The sequence below is a fragment of the Dipodomys spectabilis genome, unplaced genomic scaffold, assembly GCF_019054845.1.
Source record: "Dipodomys spectabilis isolate Male_0828 unplaced genomic scaffold, ASM1905484v1 ptg000001l, whole genome shotgun sequence".
NCBI lineage: Eukaryota > Metazoa > Chordata > Mammalia > Rodentia > Heteromyidae > Dipodomys > Dipodomys spectabilis.
The window spans coordinates 24782145-24803026 of record NW_024870678.1 but is presented as its reverse complement, the minus strand read 5'-3'; the positions used below and the strand labels follow the sequence as shown (position 1 = coordinate 24803026).

The window sequence follows — 20882 nt, the reverse complement described above, 5'->3', positions numbered from 1 at the left end:
CTAGTCAATCAAGACAGTATTCATCTGATAAACACGATTCTACTTTGTGTTACTTGGCTTTATTATCAAGCATTTACTGTGAATAGTTAAGTGTTTAGCAGTAGGCTAAGCACTGTGGTAGGCCCGGGCCCCATAATGATCTCTTGACTTTTCTAAGTGACTTGTGACTCCGGACCCTGGTCTTCCTATGAGCACCATCCACTGGCTGAAGTCAAGGTCAAGTCAAGGGTGAATAAATGGCCTGGTCAACGTAGATCATGTGGGCTTCTAGAGAAGTAATTGGAAGCACTTGCTTGGCAGGAGTGGGGCAGCAACTATCTTTAGGTACAAAGGACAGAGCCCTGTGTCATAGGTTATAACTGGAGAGCCAGGACACCCTCATCCCCCGCTCAACCCACTTTCTCTCTTGTCTTAGCCGGTGTTTCCTGTCCGAACTTACTCACTGGGCAAAGATAAACTAACTGTTGGGAATGTGGCCCTTTGTTCTTGTCTGCTTTCTTGCTTGATTTTTCAAAAGTTTCCATTACTTCTCTAGGTTTCCCCCACACCAAAGAAATGTAGCGATTTAAAACAAGAAGAGTCACCTTAGATTCAATCAGAGCCAAACTGATTATGTAACTTTGGTCTTTTCTGGGCTTTTGTTACTTTATCTAGAAGACTTAACTGTCTGGATGACCTCTGAAATTCCTTCTGTACCTAACTTTCTTTTATTCAAGGTAGTATTGCTAGATTTAGTAAATAAAAATACCAGGTTCCCAGTAAAGTTTGAATTTCAGGCAAACAATGACTAAGTTTTACACACAAGTGTGGCCCATCCATCTGTCATCGGGCTCCACCTTAGTTCTATATTCTCTGCCTCACCAAGACGAAAGCACAAATTCTAGCCAAGGGGACAATATTTATTCTTGGGGGAAAGGTGGGAAAGTTGTTAGCACTCTTCCATAGATTTATATCAGGAAACATGAGCTCTGTTGGGTGGCGTGAATCCCTGCTCTTACTAGACAGAGAAGTATCACAGAGAGTTGAAGACAGGAAAGTTCCTCCATCTTGAGTGAACAGCTTGAAAAGATATCATTAGCAGTAAATGTGGGAGTGAGTGTCCCAAACCTTCCTCCAAACTTGGAATGGTTGCTTGAAATCTTGAAGACAAAATATCTAGACAGAGGCTGGGGATGTGGCTTAGTGCTAGAGTGCTTGCCTAGCATTCATGAAGTCCTGGGTTTGATTCCTCAATACACACAGAAAAAGCCGACAGTGGTGCTGTGGGTCAAGTGGTAGAGCGCTAGCCTTGAACAAAAGAAGCTCAGGAATAGTGCCAGGGCCCTAAGTTCAAGCCCTAGGACTGGCAAAATGTCTAGACATCACAGAAGAAAAATTCTAAATAAAGGAAGAACAATGGGGAAAGAAAAGAAAAGCCTGAAAATCATTTTTCATAATTATGATGAGTTTTTAAAGTAGTTTTGAAGTCCATCTAGGGACAAAAACATGGAACCACCAACAGAAATTAAGTCCTGGATGGGAGAAAGGAAGGTCTGAGAAAGCTAGGATACAAAAAGACTTATGGAAACAGCTTTCCCTATCTTCACTGTTTCCCTTTTATATCCATTTTATTCTGTTTGGTAGAAAATATGATCAGAATTATTACCATGCAAGCCTCATGCACGGGCTTTTACACAGAGAGGAGAGAATTGGTTCCCAAATAAAGAGGAACAAGGGGTACTGAGAGAACTCAGGGGGAATTATGAGCCCAGCGCACTATCCTGCCAAGATTCTCTGCTTTTGGCTGTAATTCTAGCAAGTACATGTTTCATACTGACTGTTGCATGCTCATCACGAAGTTGTTTTGCTTTTTTAAAAAATTAATTTTAGAAAAGATAATTATTTTTTCATAAAGTCAGTGTTTTAATGCATTGTGTATCTTTTGAAAATTAAGATTTAGGAGGGAAAGTAACAAGATTGGAGTTGAGAATTTGGACACAATTGTTCTATTGTTATAGCAGACATTTATCCAGTCTCCCATGAATCTGACCTTGTACTCCATAAATGATCACAAACTTCCCAGCTAATCCACACTCAAAAGCAGTCTATCTGAGACTCAGATAGGCTAAGTGATTTGGCCAAGATTGGTAGTAAGTCAATCTGAGATACCAACTCAAGTTAACTGACTACAATTTCAACATTCATGTTTTAAAACATCTTTATATTTTTAAGGCAAAGAAGCCAACCTGCTAATGCAGAATCTGAACAAGCTGCAAACACCTGAAGAAAAGCTCGAGGTTTTATTCAAGAAGTATGCTGAATTGGTAAGATCTTTGATCAGTTCTTTTGGGAAGAGATATCTAGTCTCTTGTTAGAGCTGTGAAAAGGAGACTGTTAGATTTTTATGTACTTCATTCTAGACTAGAGCTGGTTACCTCACACAAGCCAAAGATAGAATTTATAAAAGAAGAATCTTCTTTAAGGAAAAGAAATCACAGCAAAAGGAAGAAAAGAGGATTCGAGTCTGCTCTGTTATTAATGGTGTTTTACACAATGGAAACGGGGAATGAGAGAGAAAAGTAATTGAGAAATATGAATATTTTAAAGTTCTTTTTTTACTTCAAAACAAAACAGAAATATACCCAGAATAATGATAAGCAAAGCTTACATTTTCATCCAGTTGTCATATTTAGAGTTTCCAAGGGTTAAAAAGAGAGGAAAACAGAGAATGAGTAAATGCCACCCTCTTGGAATATACTTGTTTGGTCTGGCCCATTTCTGTACTTTTCTTCCATTCTTTCTCTTCCCTACAATATGGGTGGTTGAGTGCTTAGTTCCAGGTCTTCCACAGGCAACCACACTCTGAGTAGATAGGGTCCTGGGAGTAAAGAAAGCCACTCCAATCCACCCAAGGCTTCTCGCAGGGAATATCTGCATAGTGCTCTAGAATCTGCCAATGGAAGAAAGGGGGAGGGGCTTAGTGAGAAAGTCTCACAGCCTGCTGAGATGAAGATGACTGCTCTCTAAGGTTTGTATACTTGCACACACAGAGAGGAAACTCGCAGCTGAGGTGTCAAGGTGTCCAGACACGAAGCCAGTGACAGGAAAATGAAATTTAGGTCTGCATATTCCAAGAAAACTTAACTCTAGCCAGGCGCTGGTGGCTCATATCTATAATCCTAGCTACTTAGGAAGCTGAGATCTGAGGAGCCCAGTTCCAACCTAACCCAGAAAGGAAAAGTGAGCCTCTCATCTCCAATTAACCACCAAAAAGCTGGACGCAGAGCTGTGGCTTGAGTGGTAGAGTCCCAACCTTGAATGACAAAGCTAATGGACAGTAACTAGGCCCTGTGTTCAAGCCCCAATACTGACAAACACATGCAGAGAGAGAGAGAGAGAGGGAGAGACAGAGAGAGAGAGAGAGAGAGAGAGATGCACATCCACACACATGTACATTCACAATTTTTTTTTTGCGGGGGGGGCGGGGGGGGGGGGGTCCTGTCATGAGGCCTGAACTCTGGTCCTGGGCACTGTCCCTCAGCTCTTCAGCTCAAGGCTAGCGCTCTACCACTTGAGCCACAGCGCCACTTCCGGCTTTTTTCTTCTTGCTTATGTGGTGCTGAGGAATCGAACCCAGGGCCTCATGCATGCAAGGCAAGCACTCTACCACTGAGCCACCTTCCCAGCCCACATTCACATTTTTAAAAGAAAAAGAAAAGAAAATCTTACTTCAGGGAGTTTATTGAAATGCCTCCCATGTCTAGGTGATTTTTTTTTACAGGTAATGAAACCCCAACATGGGTCATCTCACTTTTTAGGGTCTCTAGAAGATCTTAAACTTTATTCTTCCTCCTTAATTATTTTTTTCTTAAGTATACCATAAAATCTGACTAAGCTTCAGGCCCACAAATTCTCTAAGCCTGTGAATTAAATAGAGTGAATGACTTGCATTTTTTGTTGTTCACTCTGACTTTAATCCTGTAATCTTTATTTGTTCTCTCCTACCACTTTGAGTCATAGTACTACTTCTGGCTTTCTGGTGTTCTATTGGAGATGTGTCTCAAAGACTTCCTGCCCTGGCTGGCTTTGAACCATGATCCTCAAATCTCACTTCCTGAGTAGCTAGATTTATAGGCATGAGTCACCAATGCCTGGATTGAATTATTTGTAATCCACCAATTACATTACGGTGGTAGAAGAACACTGAATACACAAAACTTTTTTAACTCTAATCCCATCATCTAAAACACCAGCTTTTTAAGAGCATTCTAGTTCTGCTAAAGACACATCTTAGCTGGTATCTGGTTTTCCTGGTTCATATGACAGATATTTTCTCAGGTATTTTACAATTTTCATAGCCATATTTTATAAGTATTATGTCACATTAAACCAGGAATGGTAGCATATAACTATAATTCTAGTTATCTGTAGAGTGAGACAGGAAAGTTGCAAGTTCAAGGCTGGGGCTGGGAAGGTGGCTCAGTGGTAGAGTGCTTGCCTTGCATGCATGAGGCCCTGGGTTCGATTCCCCAGCACCACATAAGCAAAAAGAAAAAAAGCCGGAAGTGGTGCTGTGGCTCAAGTGGTAGAGTGCTAGCCTTGAGCTGAAGAGCTGAGGGACAGCGCCCAGGCCCAGAGTTCAGGCCCCACGACCAAAAAAAAAAAAAAAAAAGAGTGGCCCAAGAAAAAGTACTTTAATTTTCTTAAATTCAAATTTTTGGCACTTCCTTTTAAGTAATTAAAAGTTTTTAAAGTTTCAATGTACATAAAACAATAACACTAGTACAATTCTAATTTAGTATTTGATATTAACTTTACCTTGGTAATTTGGTAAGAAAGAGAGAAAACATGAAAGATTGTAGATAAAGTCCTATACGCCTGTTACAATTCTACAGTCAGCTGCAGCCAAAGCCAGCACTTGGCGAAGGTTGATCTAGTTACAATATGTTCGCTTTCATTCATTCATTAAGAAATCTCATGTACTCATATGCATTCACATAAGTTTGAATTATTATGAGCGTAATTATCTACCAAAAAAAAATCAGAAAAGTTAAGGGGTTTATTTTAGAGCAAACCAAAATACAGCCATCTAACTTTTACAATTGTATGATCTTTCAGTATAATTGTAATATTAACCAGTCAAGCACAAATCATCAATCTTCCAACTTATAAAACACTTTTTTTCCTTCTGACCAGAGGCAGTTTTGCTCATTTCCAGGGGTCAACAAGTATCTGTCTGGAGATGGTTTTAGATGTCAGAGCAGGATCGTGTTATTAGCATATAGTGAGTAGGTGTCAGTGACGTTAAATTGCCTACAATGTACATTGTTTTGCACAATACAAAATATGTGATCCAACGTGACAATGGTGCTGAAGTTGAGCAGCCTTGCATGTACTTTAATCTTCAAAAGGTAAAGTCTAAATCATAATAAGAATCACAATATGTAAATTCTAAGGAAGAATGCATTCACAATCCCAATATAATCACATGAATCAATTGCAGCCCTGTGGAATAATGGTACAAAGTCAAAGAACATATCTATCATATAAACAGGAGTTTAGCATGAGAAATATAACTTAAAAAATCAGCGACTTCCAAGAGAAATATAAATTTCAGTCAATATTTTTAGTAACATGGCTCTTGTTTTCCCCCCCAAGTTAATTTCTCCCCAGCAAGTAAAAAATTATACATGTGTATGAAGATATCAAATGTATATACCCTTTGCTTAATCTGGCAAGCATTTTATAATGGTTATTTCAGTGTGGCAGAAAGAAATGAATAAAGCAAAATGTCAACGCTCATATAGCTCACAAAGAATGAATTCCTTTTCAAAACATTTTAAAACTAACACATACAGCAGACACATGTGGTATGTGTATGCATTTGCATCAGGCTTTTTGAGGTACCAGGAGCAGCTGGGGTCTGGAGAGGCACCTGAGAGCTCTCCATGGCTTTTCTTTTCTATTAGCCAACAAGCTCATCATTTGTACCTTCACCATAGGTACTACATCATAGTACCTTCCTGGCTTAGGCACCATTCAGGCACTAAATGAACACACAGTTACGCACAAAAGGCTGGTGCATGAATGTGGCCACACCGTTGGTCTCTCTGGAACTGACATTCCAACGGTGTGCTAGTGTCTTTCTGAAGGCTTCTGAAGATTGATCCCTTAATCTGGATTAGTATTCCATGATGATGTTATCAAATTTAGTAAATAAAAAATGCATCCTTTAAGTTTTCATTTCCAATAACTAATAAACACTTTTATGGTAAAAGTGTAGCTCACCTAATATCTGGAATACATTTGCCCTTAGCAACATTTCCTTTATACCTGAAATTTAACTAGGTGTCCTGTGTTTTATCTGGCACCCCTACCCTAGAATTTTAGCATCTCAGGATGGAAAGTACAGGGGTAAATTGGTTTCATTTCACATGCCATCTGCGATTGCCAGAAACAAGTGCTTGTGGTGTCTTTGCTGTAGCACAGAGAGGGTAGGGGCGGGGTAGGCAGGAAACAGATATTTGTGTTCCGTGTTGTTGAGTTATGCAGTGGTTATTTCTGACTCTGGTGACAATTCACCAATGTTTAGGTGTTTGAAGGATGCTTTTTCTTCTACTCCTTTCCCACACTCAAAATATCCAAAGCCTAAAATTATAAAGAAGAAAATTCATCTTTTGTTCACCAGTAGGCCATTTTCCTCTTTCCTTTTTTAAATAGCACTACAAGTTTGCTTTGAGAAGGACTTAGAAGAAGGGAATTATAATCCAAGCAAATTGTTGACCATTGTTTGAATGAAAGGTTTATCACAAATTCTGGCAATTTACAGATTCTGAGATATGTCCTGCTAGCTATACTGTTGAACTCAGAAAAAATAGTCCTAAGACAACCAAAAAAAAAAAAAAAAAAAGGGCAAATCAAAGAAGAGACTATTCCTTCTGGTAGTACATCGAAAACCTCTAGCTATTATGTTAACACTGTCTATAAGTACTGCAAAGGTGTGTGTCCACTTAGTGATCATTAGGGTTTGCTTCTTTTCTGTCAACCCTCAAGACTCCAGTCAATTCCATTCTCATTTGCACCCCCAACCTTTAGCTGGATGAACATCGCACTGAGCAAAAGAAGTTAAAACTCCTGCAGAAAAAACTGGTACAAACCCAGAAAGAAAAGGACCAGTTACAAAGCGAGCACAGCAGAGCGATCCTCGCTAGAAGCAAACTGGAGAGTCTGTGCCGAGAGCTACAGAGACACAATAAGACACTGAAGGTATGTGTTCCCCCGCTGGATTAATGACATGTTTGCTTGTAGGCTGCATAGACACAGGCCTCTGCTACCCAGGGACAGATGAGTCCAACCATCAGAAAGCACTGAGTTTACTTGTTTGTGACCTTCAATGCATCATTTTTCACCCTTGACTTTTCTTACTGATAAAATGAGTATTTCTATGAACTTCCTTCTGGGGTTGGGGAAAAATTAGGTAAAATTCTATATTTAAGGAATCCATAAGTACCTGATACAAAGTAGGTCCTTAATAAAATAAAGGCAAGTCTTTTCCCCTTCTTACTATGTTGTATTTTATAAGGTAGCCCTTGGTTTACTATTTAAGACATTTGCAAAACTTTAATAGTTCATATTATACTAAATGCTACATGACATGAGACAGATCCAAAGCTAATTGATATGAGAAAGTGAGATTGAAAGCCAAAATGTCAATAGTTATCTGCCATGGCGGGGAGGGGCGGGAGGAACTACTTGGGAAAAAAAAAACCATAGGGACTCTTCAGACTTAATTATTCAATCTAAAAATAATAGACTGATCACTTCAGTCTGCACAAGGTTCATTAATTATAGCGTAAGCCCCTAACAGTGTGGTTAATTTGATTACATGCAGACACTAGCTCCATTCAATAAAATAAGATGCTGGGCCTTCTAGAATAATGCTGTCTTTGTCCATAGTTTCCTTTCAGTGAAAGATCTCAAAGCCCTGAACAAACAGTAATTAACCAGACACTAATGTTTCTGTGAGGTAGTTATTAGTGCATGAGATTAAAGGAGATACTTTAAGAGATGATGGCTTTAAGGATTCTGAGAAACCCAGGCTAGCAAGGGCCTGGAAATGGATGTGTTATCCTCTGCTCAAGATAGGCATCCATGTGTGGTTTTCTTTGTTTCGCTGAGTCTCCAAACTCTTGAGAATGTCATCTAGTGAGGACGTGCAGATTAAATCAAGCAAGTGGGAAATGTTTCAATCAGGAGATTTAAAGGAAGAATGATGCAGGTTGGGCCCTTTGATGACACTGAGAGGTAGGATGGTGGAAGAGGCAAAGACCTTGGCAGTGTGTCTACATTCCTGCAGTAATGGCTCATGGCTACAGGAGATGAAATGATGCAGCACTGCTACACCAGCTATGGTGCTATGCACCTTATTCTTCACAAACAACCCGTGAGTGCTTATATCTCCATTCTAATGAAGTGGCAGTCCAGATCAGTCATTCAAGGCTGTGACTGCTTTAAGCATCAGAATTAGGATTCAAATTCAAAGTATTTCTAGTTAGTTCCTTTTCTGCTTTTTTTTTCTTTGACCCATGGGTTTTGTTTAGAGTTACTGTTTAAATTTTTTTTTTTTTGTACTGTTGCTTGATACAGCTCCAACACCGAAGATATAAGAATTTAAGGGCAGGAAAAGGCTACAGAGCATTTATGTGTGCCTTTTTTTTTAATGTTTAAATTTTATAGCCATTGCATATGGTCTCTCTTAATAAGTATCTGGGCAACTTACTGTGCATTTGTATTCCTCTGTAACAATTAGCTTTAGGTCATGTCTAACTGCTGACAAATGGGTGTTAACAAAATTTACCCTAGAAAATTGTTGGAAACACTCTGCTTCTTTCAACCGTATCAATTTTTGTTTCATGTATTTTGAAGCATTGGTACTAAGTATATGCTCAATCATGATTGTTTTGTCTCCTTGATGTATTGGCCATTTTATCATTATGAAATATACTTTGGTATAGACCTTTGTCTTAATAGTTACATTATTTGATACCAAATTAGCCACTTTAGTTTCCTTACTCTCATTTTTTCCCCCAAGTTATCTCCTTTCATCCACTTATTAGACCTGGGTCTATAAGTTAAAGAGTATTTCTTCTAGGGAGTACATAGTTGTATTTTGCTCCTTTTCATTTGCAAATATCTTCCTTCAATTGCAGTGCCAGTCCATTAATATAGAATATAAAGACTGATGTGATTGGATGAAATGGCAGGTGCCATGGTAAATACCATTTTATTCTTTGTCTACTATATACCACCTCTCTTTTCTGTTTCTCTTTTCCAGTCTTCCTTTGGATTATTTGCCATTTAAAGATTCTTAAATTATATTTAATATCTTACTTTTTTGTTTTGTTTTGTTTTTTGTCAGTCATGGGGCTTGAACTCTGGTCCTGGGTGCTATCCCTGAGCTCTTCAGCTCTACCAGTGCTCTACCACTTGAGCCACAGCCACTTCCAGTGTTCTGGTGGTTAATTGGAGATAAGAGTCTTGCACAGTTTCCCACTCCAGCTGGCTTTGAACCATGATCCTCAGATCTCAGCCTCCTGAGTAGCTAGGATTACAGGTGTGAGCCACAGGCAACAGGCTAATGTCTTAGATTTTAAACTATCTACAGGTGTTGTTCAGTGATGACAATCTACATTCTTCACATTTCATAGCTTACCTGGAGTTCAATACTGTATCAACTCAACACATAGAACCATCACAACTAAAGAGATCTTACTTTTTATATCATTAAGCTATGGCTGTCACGTATACACAATGATGTTAGACTGTTTTCTTAACCTTTAAAAATTAAACTATAAAACTATCTTTTTACAAGTACCAAGATAGTTAACATTCCTGATACCTTTATTTACTCTCAGCCTAAAGAACTTGTGGTAGTACTTGTTCTATGGTACAGTTCTTCTAGCAATCAATTCTCTTGATTGTCTTTTTTTCATATTCTATTTTTTGTTATTAAGGAGTTGTACAAAAGTGGGCTACAATCCCATGTTAGGTAATGAGTACAATGCTACTTGAGCAATGTCACCCCTTCCTTCACTTTCCCCCATTTTCCCCTTTACATTCCTGCCCATAAATTGCTTCATTCATTTTTTACATAATGCATATTGAATACCATGCCTGCATTTGTTCACCCTCCCTCCATTTTTGTGCCCCCCCTTTGTCTTTTATGTTTAAAATGTCTTTTTTTAAAAAAAGTTTACTACTTAATATAATTTTTTCCAAGTCTTTCCATTTCCTAACAAATGGGCAATGTCATTCTTTCTGATGGAGGCATAGAATTCCTTTGTGTATATATACCACAGTTTCTTGATCCATTCATCTACTGAGGAGCATCTGGGTTGGCTCCATATCTTAGCTATGGTTAATAATGCTGCGATAAACATAGTTGTGCTGGTAGCTTTAGTGTGGTCTTGCTTGTGATCATTTGGGTAAATGCCCAAAAGTGAGAAGACTTGGAAAAAATTATATTAAGTGAAGTAAGCCAGTTCCAAAGAAACATAGGTCCCATGGTTTCCCTTATTTGCAATTACTACTAAATGTCTGAGACATACAGAAACGGTCAGGTAAGTTGATGTTAGGCAAAATGAACCCCAAGATAAGGACTTAAATGTTTTTTCTTTCTTGTGATTGTTTCTAACATATTTATAAGATGATTTCTTTGTTGCTTTGTATGTCCCTCCCCCACGGTATAACCCTTGTTTTCACTGTATTTGATGTCGGTATAATTTGTGGAGAAGGGGAAAAAACAAATTGTTTAGATAGGGATACAGGTGGACCCATTGCAAGAATGAGATGTACAAGACGTTATGTCAAAAAATGAACTTTACAATTTTGGCGGGGGGGGGGGGGGGGGGAGGGGGGAGGAAGAGGGGAGGGGAGGGGAAGGTGGGAAGGGATGGTAAAGGGAAACAAAGGAGGAGGCAGCAATGCTTGATAAGAAATGTACTCATTACCTTGTCCATGTAATTGTAACCCTTCTGTACGGTATTTTCACAATAAATTTATTTTTTAATTAAAAAAAGTTTACTACTGAAGACTATATTTATTGGCTATAAAATTCAACATTGACAGGATTTGTTTACAGTTTTTCTTTAAGCTTTTATATAAATTGTGTACTATGGTTTCTGATGAAAATCAACAATAAATTTGAGTTGCTATTCTTCTATGTATGATATCTAATTATCTGAGGTTATATCAACCTGCTCTCATGAGAATTAATGCATTCTTTAAAACCATCACTGATGCTTTCTGAAATCAGCACCCCCAATGACTTAACCACCTTCCACAAGACCCCACCTCTTAACACCATCTCTGATTACACTACTGAACACTAACTGTAAATACCACCAAGCTGAGATCCAGCATATAGCATATAAATCCCTGGGGGACACAGTCATAGCATATTTAAAACACAGTACATTTTATGACCCAGCCTCAAAAATCATGGAGTATCATTATCACAAGAGTCACTGTCCATCCAATTTCAAGAGGAAGAACATAGTGCTCACTTTGCTTTGGCAGGACTTCAAATGTGTTATTAAGAATGAAAAACTGAGCTGAGTGCTGGTGGCTCACACCTGTAATCCTAGCTACTCAGGAGGCTGACATCTGAGGATGGTAGTTCAAAGCCAACCCAGGCTGGAAAGTCATGAGAATCTTTTATTTTTTTAACATTTATTATTATTATATTATTTATTATTATTATTAAGTAGTTGCACAAAGAAGTTCCCATTCTACAAAACAGTATATGAATACAGGGTGTCTGACGATGTTCTTAGAGTCTATCACTGCATTGGTCATCTGTACCTCTTGCTCTTGTATCTTCAGACTTCATCATTTCTATTAGTCTATCTTCACCTTCATTGCTTCTTTCCTCTCTAATCTCTATCATACTGTAAACCCATTCCATGGCCTTAAATTTCTGATTCCATACTATTTAATTGATCATCAATTGAGACCATATATTTCCTTTACATCACTGAGCGGCATTATAATACCTATATAAAAATTCTTAGCCAGGTGCCAGTGGCCCACACCTATAATCCTAGCCACTCAGGAGGCTGAGATCTGAGGATCACGGTTCAAAGCCAGCCTAGGCTGGAGAGTCTGTGACACTCTTATCTCCAATAAACCACTAGAAAATTGGAAGTGGCATTGTGGCTTAAGTGGTAGAGCGCTAGCCTTGAGCCGAAGAGCTGAGGGATAGTGCCCAAGCCCAGAGTTCAAGCCCCACGACCAACAAAAATTAAAATTTTTTCTGCTATTTCCACATTGAGACTATTGTAGAATAAGCATACTCTGTCTTTTCTTTTGATAAGTAGTCACTTTTTTCTTAGCTTTTCATGTGTCAAGCCATTGCCAATTGTATCAAGGATATTGTGACTGATGTCCTGGAAAACAGATTCCTCCATTGCATTGACCTTCCTTGGCTGCGATGAAATACCTTAGAGAAATCATCTTAAAGGAGGACATGTTACTTGGGATCATGGTTCAGTTTGTGGTGACTGGCTTCATGGTCTCTGGGTTGTGCTGAGGTGGCTCCTGGTGTGAAGCAGGTGGCAGAGCAGGTTCCTCCACCTTGCCATGGCCAGGAAACAAAAAGCCACGCCCAGTGACCTACTTTCTCCGAAAAGGCTTCATCTCCTAACAGGCTATTCAGCTATAAACTCATCAATGAGTCCACTTGATCCCCTCATGATAGAAATAACCTCCCCAAAGCCCGTCAGTTGAGGACTCGTCCTTCAAAACATGAATCTTTAGGGTACAAACTTGCTAGGGAAACCATAACAATTATACTCCTTTGAAGAATGTTGACTTTTTCCCCCATCCAATCAGTTTAGCTAAATTAAAGCTACAATTCTTTGTTTCTGGGACAGTAACTTAGCTCTTCGTTCAGTTCTTGTTTTTTTGTTTTTTACTAAGCTGGGTTGCTTTGAGTCTACTCTACAATAGGTATGGTTCAGAATCAAAGCTTTGAGCCAGGGTTATTCACGGCATTTAGATTTCTCCCTCTCCCTCTCTTCTTCCTGAAACTCTCTCCTCCATGTCTGTGGCTATAATTGCTTAGCATTCTGACCTCTTGTTCTGCAGACCAGAAGCAGGGTAGATTTCCTAGGAAAAATTTTACTGGCAAGTGCCAACTTGCCTCCAGGACTGTCTGATTTTCTTTCTTTCCCAGTGTTTAAATAGCTGTTTCTTGCATTATTTAGTCCAGAAATTATAGATGTGATCTTGAGAAAGTCCAACCTGGTCTGACCTTTCTGGCTATACTAGTAAGACAGAGTCAGCTCCTGAATTTGTTCCTGGGAAGACCCAGGAAGACAATGCATAGCCAAATATCTTCCTACCATCATTAACGTTAACCTTCACTGTTTCTTCATTAAGGTAAAAACTCACACAAAACCTTAACAAGCTAGAAGAGCTTAGGGGAGAACAAAAACAATGAAAGTATAATGTGCTAATTTTAACAAAATACTACCTATCTTTGACGTATCAAAGTTGAGTCTAAAACAATATTGTGAAAGACCTGCCTAGTGAGAGATGTTATCTCAGGGAAAAGATTTGGTAAGGAAATAAGCAACATTTGATATCATAACACAGGATTTTTAGTGTGCAAAGGGCAATAGCCATCATCTCGTCCAAGCTACTCATTTGTCTATATAAAATTAATAATTTGTCAAGTAGTTAATTTTTTATTTTTATGCAGTTGTGGGGCTTGAACTCTGGGCCTGAGCACTGTCCCTCAGCTCTTCAGCTCAAGGAGAGCACTCTACCACTTGAGCTACAGCACCACTTCTGGTTTTCTGGTGGTTTATTGGAGATAAGAGTTTCACAGGGCTGGGAAGGTGGCTCAGTGGTAGAGCGCTTGCCTTGCATGCTCGAGGCCCTGGGTTCAATTCCTCAGCACCACATACGCAAAAAGAAAAAAGCCGGAAGTGGCGCTGTGGCTCAAGTGGTAGTGCGCTAGCCTTGAGCTGAAGAGCTGAGGGACAGCGCCCAGGCCCAGAGATCAGGCCCCACGACCGGACCCAAAAAAAAAGAGTTTCACAGACTTTCCTGACCAGGCTGGCTTTGAACCATGATCTTCAAATCTCAGCCTCCTGAGTAGCTAGGATTACAGGCAGGAGCCACCAGCACCCAGCTCCAGTAGTTAAGTATTAACTGAGTACCTATGGATTATATGCCAGGCATAGCATCAGTTCTAAGATCTGTGATAGTGGCTACAAAATTATTTCCAGATTGTGTCTTCAACCTTATTTGCTACTGATTTTTTTTCACTTTGAATAATGTACTTGGTTTTAAAAGACAAAATCTTGTCTCACTGTCCAAATGATTGCAAATTCTTTATCAGTGAACTCAAATGTGTAAGATATAGCTAAATTATGTATTTATTTTCAGTACTGGGGACTGAACTCAAGATGCCACTCTTGCCAGATAGGCATATTTACTGGTTTGCTGGGGTGTTTTTTAAATTAATCTTTACTTTAATCAAATTTTTTTATTATGATGTCTGAAGTTTCTTTCCCCCCCCCCCCCCCCACTTACTGTTGAGACACAGCCTCCAAACTTTTCTGTGTTGGTGATTTTTGAGATAGAGCCTAGATTCCTGATTGGCACAATGCCTAGAGGTCCCTTATTTTAGTCTTCCTGCCCTGGTGCATGCAACTGTGTCCAGCTCTTCATTTGAAAGGAGTCTCATGATTTGCCAGTCCAATCTGGCCTTCAATTGCAATCTTGCCAATCTAAGCTTCCCATCTCTAGATTTAATTATTTATTTACATGGTTGTAAGGTTTGAACTTAGGTCCTAGATGCTGTCCCTGAGCTCTCTTGCTCAAAGCTAGCACTCTACCACTTTGAGCCACAGTTCCACTTCCAATTTTTGAGAGGTTAATTGGAGATAAAGAGTCTCGTGGTGACTTTTCTGCCCAGACTAGAATCAAACTACAATCCTTATATCTCAGCCTCCTGAGTAGCTAGGATTACAGGTGTGAGCCACCAGTGCCCAGCTAGATTTTTATGTCATTGAGAAACATGATAGCGAGGTATGGTGATATAATCTGTAATATCAACACTCAGAAGACTAAAGCATAAGGATCAAAAGTTTGAGACAGGCTGGGTTCCATAGTAAAACGCTCTCAAAAAAGAGAGCGAAAGAAAAAATGAGAAGGGAAGAAAAAGGGAACACAAGAAGGGAAGAGGGGAGAGAAGATAGCAGAGAGGAGAAAGAAGAAAAGAAGAGAGGAGGAGAGAGAAATGAAAGATGTACATTTTGTGGCCAAGATTGAGTGTGGTTCCATAGTTTGCCATGAGTTTAGTGCCATCCTAACATCGGTTCCTTTTTTTGGTAGCCAGCTTCCCTGACTCACTTGTGGATGGGATCTTTATCAATTCAACTAGAGTTCATATCATGGTCTGTATGTAGTCCTGTAATTCAGAATTTCTTGACCTCTAATCTTATCAGAAGCAATGAGATGACAGTCATTATTGCATGCATCTTGAATTGCTCTTAACAGATAGCAATAGTCATTTTTAGCAAAATATATATAGTAGACATTAGTTCAGGGAAATAATATACAGTTCATGTCTTCATATTCAGAAGTAGAACTACCTTACACAATATCCCTGAGGAGTTATTGCTGGACAAAGGTTTATAACATAACTGAATTACAAAACTGATGGCCAGGTCAGAGATAGGAAATGTTTTAATTGTGATAAAAGGTTTCCAGAGCACATATTTTCAGGATCCGTTTTTATTTTGATCACATTATTCTATTATAATAAAGATTTGTGCAATTACTCCTGCTAAAGTAATTATTTCTTTTTTAAAATCCCATTGTATAACTTGAACTTGGTAGGCAACCAAATGCAGTATATTTTTACTTGCCAACAATGAAGCAAGCTTTCATATTAACAATCAATCAGAGCTGAAAAGAATCCTAAAATGTGTGTATCATTTGTCATCAGTGTAAGTGTCTATCTTTGGTATGATGTACCAAGATCAACTCCTTTTATTCTAAAACAATGAGAGGAATAATCACAAAGCAAATAATTCTCAATATAGATGTGGCAGGAAATTGGGTATATTGTTAATGGTAAGCAAAGAATGGAGAGTTTTGATTTGGGGGAAAAAAGAGAACAAAAATAATTTTAAAACTAATTTACAATTCTCTGTTAACAAAGGATCAGGGAGAGATCAGATGTTTTATTTTAGAGTTAAAGAGACTTAAAACTTAATATTACTTTTGATTCAAATGCTACATTGAATATTTCAATTACTCAATGTGACACACAGAATGGTTTTTCTTCCAGAAATAAAATATCCAACTTACTTAGAAATTTTCCTTTTTTTATTTTTGAAAAGCTTTTATTGACATATATCTGTCTTCATTTCCCTTTTTAAGCTTTCTGATGAAAATATCTTTCTTGCTATGAAGAGGTTTACATTAGTATAACATATTTCTAAAACCTGGGCATGACAATTGTGTGGATAATATGACATGGTTTAAAAAAAATAGAGGAATATTAGCTCTATCACTCCTCTCCCTGTACCTTTCTATGGGAACAAAAGGAACTCATGATCTGTCCCATCCATCAGTAAAATCAAGTTGCCTTTTTTTCCACTCCATAGTGAAGAGATCAAAACTGTGTGCCTGTTTGTCAGAATCACTGCAGTTCGTTCACCCAGCAGGGGACACATCATCTTTAAAACAAACCTATTCATCACCAGGATCAAATTCAAGGTCCTCCCAGCATCTGCTCTGAGTGACTGTGCATTTAACTGCCAAAACCTCTGCTCATATATTTATTTTGGGACAGGGTAACTTCAGCTCGAGAGGACTGAAAAAAAATTCCATTTACTCTACACTGAGTCCTCATGGTGATCTTATCCTGCATTCTCTAAGCCTATACACCAGCATAACAAAAACATTTGGCTTTTTATTCACAGGAGGAAACCCTCCAGCGGGCACGTGAAGAAGAAGAGAAAAGGAAAGAAATCACAAGTCACTTCCAGACTACCCTGACAGATATCCAGGCTCAGATAGAGCAACAGAGTGAGCGGAATATGAAGCTTTGTCAGGAGAACACGGAGCTTGCAGAAAAACTGAAAAGCATCATCGATCAGTATGAGCTCAGAGAGGAGGTGAGAACCACATCGAGCCTTTTGAAGAACTGCACATAGATCCGGCTCTGGGTTGTGAAGGTGGGGAGCTTGCTTGCTTAATAACAAAAGTCATGGCCAACCCTCTTGACTGATGAATGGTGAGGCTTGGATTTCCTTTACATCCAGACAGATGGTGCTTACAAAAATGCCTGGCTGAAATTCAAACTGGATTTCTTCAAAACTGAAATCACTGTAAAGGCAGTAAGTAGAAAGTGGAAGGCTTGGAAACAGTATTTCCCAGCCCTTTAAAAATGTTCTCTATATAGACAAAAGTACCTCTCATTTTCTTAATAAAAATCACTCTATCATCTAAATCAAGAGGTAGTAGTCTACAAAGTTTACAAGCCAATACTAGCACTAATAAGGTAACAATGATAATAATGATAGCATTTATTTGGCACTTACTTTTGTCAGGCAATATGCTAAGTGCTGTACTTTGCATACAATGTGTCATTTAATTGTCTCAGCCATTTTAAAATCAGCCAGAAGAAACTATATTTTTTACATTTTGTATATGATAAGCGGAGGCTCAAAAGCAAAAATCACTTCTAGTCACAAAAGCTAAGATTATTTTTTAATACTTTCGATGTTCTTAAGACCCCAGATGGCCCTTTCAGGAATTTGTTAAGCTTATATGCCTTTCCCCATCCTAGCCAAATTTTACATCTGCCTTAAAATATAACATAACATAGTCAAAGTGACTCTCTAGGCAATATTCTATGAAAAAAAAGGAACCTGAGCCAAGAGCATATGGTCCCAGTAGTTTGGTAAGCAGGAAACGCTTCACAGTGTACCAAAATGCCTTGCAACCACTTTAGCAAGCCTAGTTCAGAATGGAGGTTCAGATAAAGAAGAGGGGACGATGTGAAAAGAAAATGGCCACACTCTTCAGAGAGCTGCAGATGGGAAGCCCCGGTATACCAATTGTATATCCACACAATCTGATCTCTGTAAAGCCCAGAATTTCACATGGCCTCTTTTTGATGATGGGAACATCTCCATGATTAAGACTTCTCAATGAGGTAGAGTGGAAACTTTACTTTATCCAGAGTTCAAAAGGTATGTGAATTTGCACATCTGCAAATCTGTTCTTTTGTGGCCCTTGACTTTGTCATCCTCATTTGTGTTAGTCAGCTTTCTGTGGCTGTAACGAACGTGTGTTATAATGCACTTACCCAGAGGTTTGGGTTTTGTGGGGTTTTTTAAATTTTATTTTATTGTAAAGATGCTGTACAGGGGGTTTACAGTTACATGGGTAAGGTAATGAGTACATTTCCTATGAGCATTGTTACCTCCTCCTTGTTTTTCTCCTATTATCTGTTTTGACTTAAGAGCTCTGGAGGCTTTGGTCTACCCTCCATCGGCCCCAGTCATCTTGAGCCTGTGACAAGGCCACATAATCATGGTGAGAAATGTGGAGCCAGAGACATGCTCATGTCAAAGCAGCCAGGAAGCAAAAGAGGAATCCAAAGGAGCAGAGTCCACAGTACGCTTCGGGGCACTCACAAATCAGGCCCCACCTTTTACATTTTTCTGCCACTCCTCACTACCAGCAAGTTAGACACTAGGCTTTTAACACATGGCCTTTGAGTGCCATTTCAGATCCAAAGGACAGCACCAACCCATCAGACCAACGGAGTGGAATTCGGGGACCTGGGACTCACTCCTACACACAAGGACCACGTGGTGGTAACTCACACTTTCTCACCATAGTGCAGATACTAAGCATGATACATATGTTAATGTTGTAGTTAAAAGAGCCAAAATACTACAAGACAGTTTTCTGTCACTCACAGTATAGATCTTTGTGGTGGCTACCATAATGACATCCTATCAACTACTTAATTTTTTTTTTTTTTTTTTTTTGGTCAGTCATGGGCCTGAACTCTGGGCCTGGGCACTGTCCCTCAGCTCTTCAGCTCAAGGCTAACACTCTACCACTTGAGCCACAGCACCACTTCGGGCCTTTTCTGCTTAGGTGCTACTGAGGAATCAAACCCAGGGCCTCATGCGTACAAGGCAAGCACTCAACCAATGAGCCACCTTCCCAGCCCAACTACTTAAATTTTTTTAAGTAATGTTTTTAAATAATATTAGGATCTTAGTCAGGCACCAGTGGCTCATGCCTATGATCCTAGCTACTCAGGAAGCTGAGATTTGAGATTGTGATTCAAAGCTAGTCCAGGAAGAAAAGTCCCTGAGACTCTTATCTCCAAGTAATCACCAAAAAAGGTAGAAGCAGAGCTGTGGCTGAAATGATAGAATGCTAGCCTTGAATAGAAAAAGGGACAGTGTCTGGGCCCTGAGCTCAAGTCCCAGTACTGGCATGCATGCATGCACACACACGCACATACACAAAATAATAACTAGGTCTAAATCAGGCATTGACATGGTTGAACTCTGGCACCTCGACGCTTGTGTCTACCACTGCACATGCAGCAATGCAAGCACATTTATTCTGCCCCCCCCTCCCTTGTTAAATCTCAAAACAGAGCACTTGGGTTCCTGTGAATTCTTTTTGTTTCAAGCACCAACAATAAGCTATGTTTTCTGTGTGTTCTATATTTTTTCTTAGCATCTGGACAGAATATTTAAGCACAGAGAACTGCAGCAGAAGCTGGTGGATGCAAAACTTGAGCAGGCCCAGGAGCTGATGAAGGAAGCAGAGGAGCGGCACAGTCGAGAGAAGGAATATGTACATATCGTTTCAGTTGGTGTGCATACCTGGTCTCCCTGGTGTCATAGATGCTCTAGCCAAGTCGTTTACAATCACAGATAAAGAGCACTAGACGGATGAAGGAGTCCTAACTGGGCCAGCATAGTACAAAGTACTGTACACCACTTTTCACCCCCAATACTCAACAACTATTCAATGATTTTTTCCTTATGTACCTGTCATCTACTGAGCACCATTTAAGGTATTGGGGTGTAGCTACGAACAAGACAGAGAAGGGTTATCTTCCTCCAGGCAGAGGAGTTTCTGATTAGGAAGAGGCAGGCAATGATTTGAGGGAGCACTGTTATCTATAAGGAAATTAAGGTAGAACTGAGAAGGAACCAAAGGAGAGGATCTACTTTAGATTGGGTGATTCCAGAGGGGAGGGGGAAGCTCTCGAGGTAAGCCCTACTCAATTAGGGGCCACCACCTGGGGCGTGGTCTCCAGCCGCAGACTCTGCAGTTAGGCTTGTGATGACACAAGCCTGACCTGCTCCCCAAATAGCAAATGGTCAGGGAGTAAGGAAGAGTAAGTTAACCACTGGGGAAAGGCTTACAGTGAAGTTGCAGAGGTAAGCAAGTATCAATGCTACATTGTCTTGCTTAGAAAATAGTATGGAGCCATTCATGGTGATACATGATTATAATCCCAGTATTCAAGGGGTTAAGTCAGGAAGATCTTGGGTTCAAGACTATCCTGGGCCAGGTGCTGGTGGCTCACAACTGTAATCATATCTACTGAGGAGGCTGAGATCTGAGGATCACGGTTCAAAGCCAGCCTGGGCAGAAAAGTCTGTGAGACTCGTATCTCCCAATAAACCACTAGAAAACTGGAAGTGGCGCTGTGGCTCAAGCAGTAGAGTGATCGCCTTGAGCTGAAGAGCTCAGGGATAGCACCCAAGCTCAGAGTTCAAGCCCCACAACTGACAAAAAACAGAAAGAAAGAAGACTATCCTGGGCTACACAGT

General features: G+C 39.5%; 1 protein-coding gene across 1 annotated transcript in view; it reads left to right on the top strand.

Moving 5' to 3' along the window:
* Txlnb (taxilin beta) overlaps nt 1–20882 on the top strand; it is a 42246-nt gene that overhangs the window by 6667 nt on the left and 14697 nt on the right. The window contains exons 2-5 of the mRNA XM_042668526.1: nt 2212–2303; nt 7075–7245; nt 16983–17177; nt 19774–19893. Of these exons, the coding sequence (XP_042524460.1) occupies nt 2212–2303; nt 7075–7245; nt 16983–17177; nt 19774–19893 (578 nt within the window). The remainder of the gene's footprint in view (nt 1–2211; nt 2304–7074; nt 7246–16982; nt 17178–19773; nt 19894–20882) is intronic.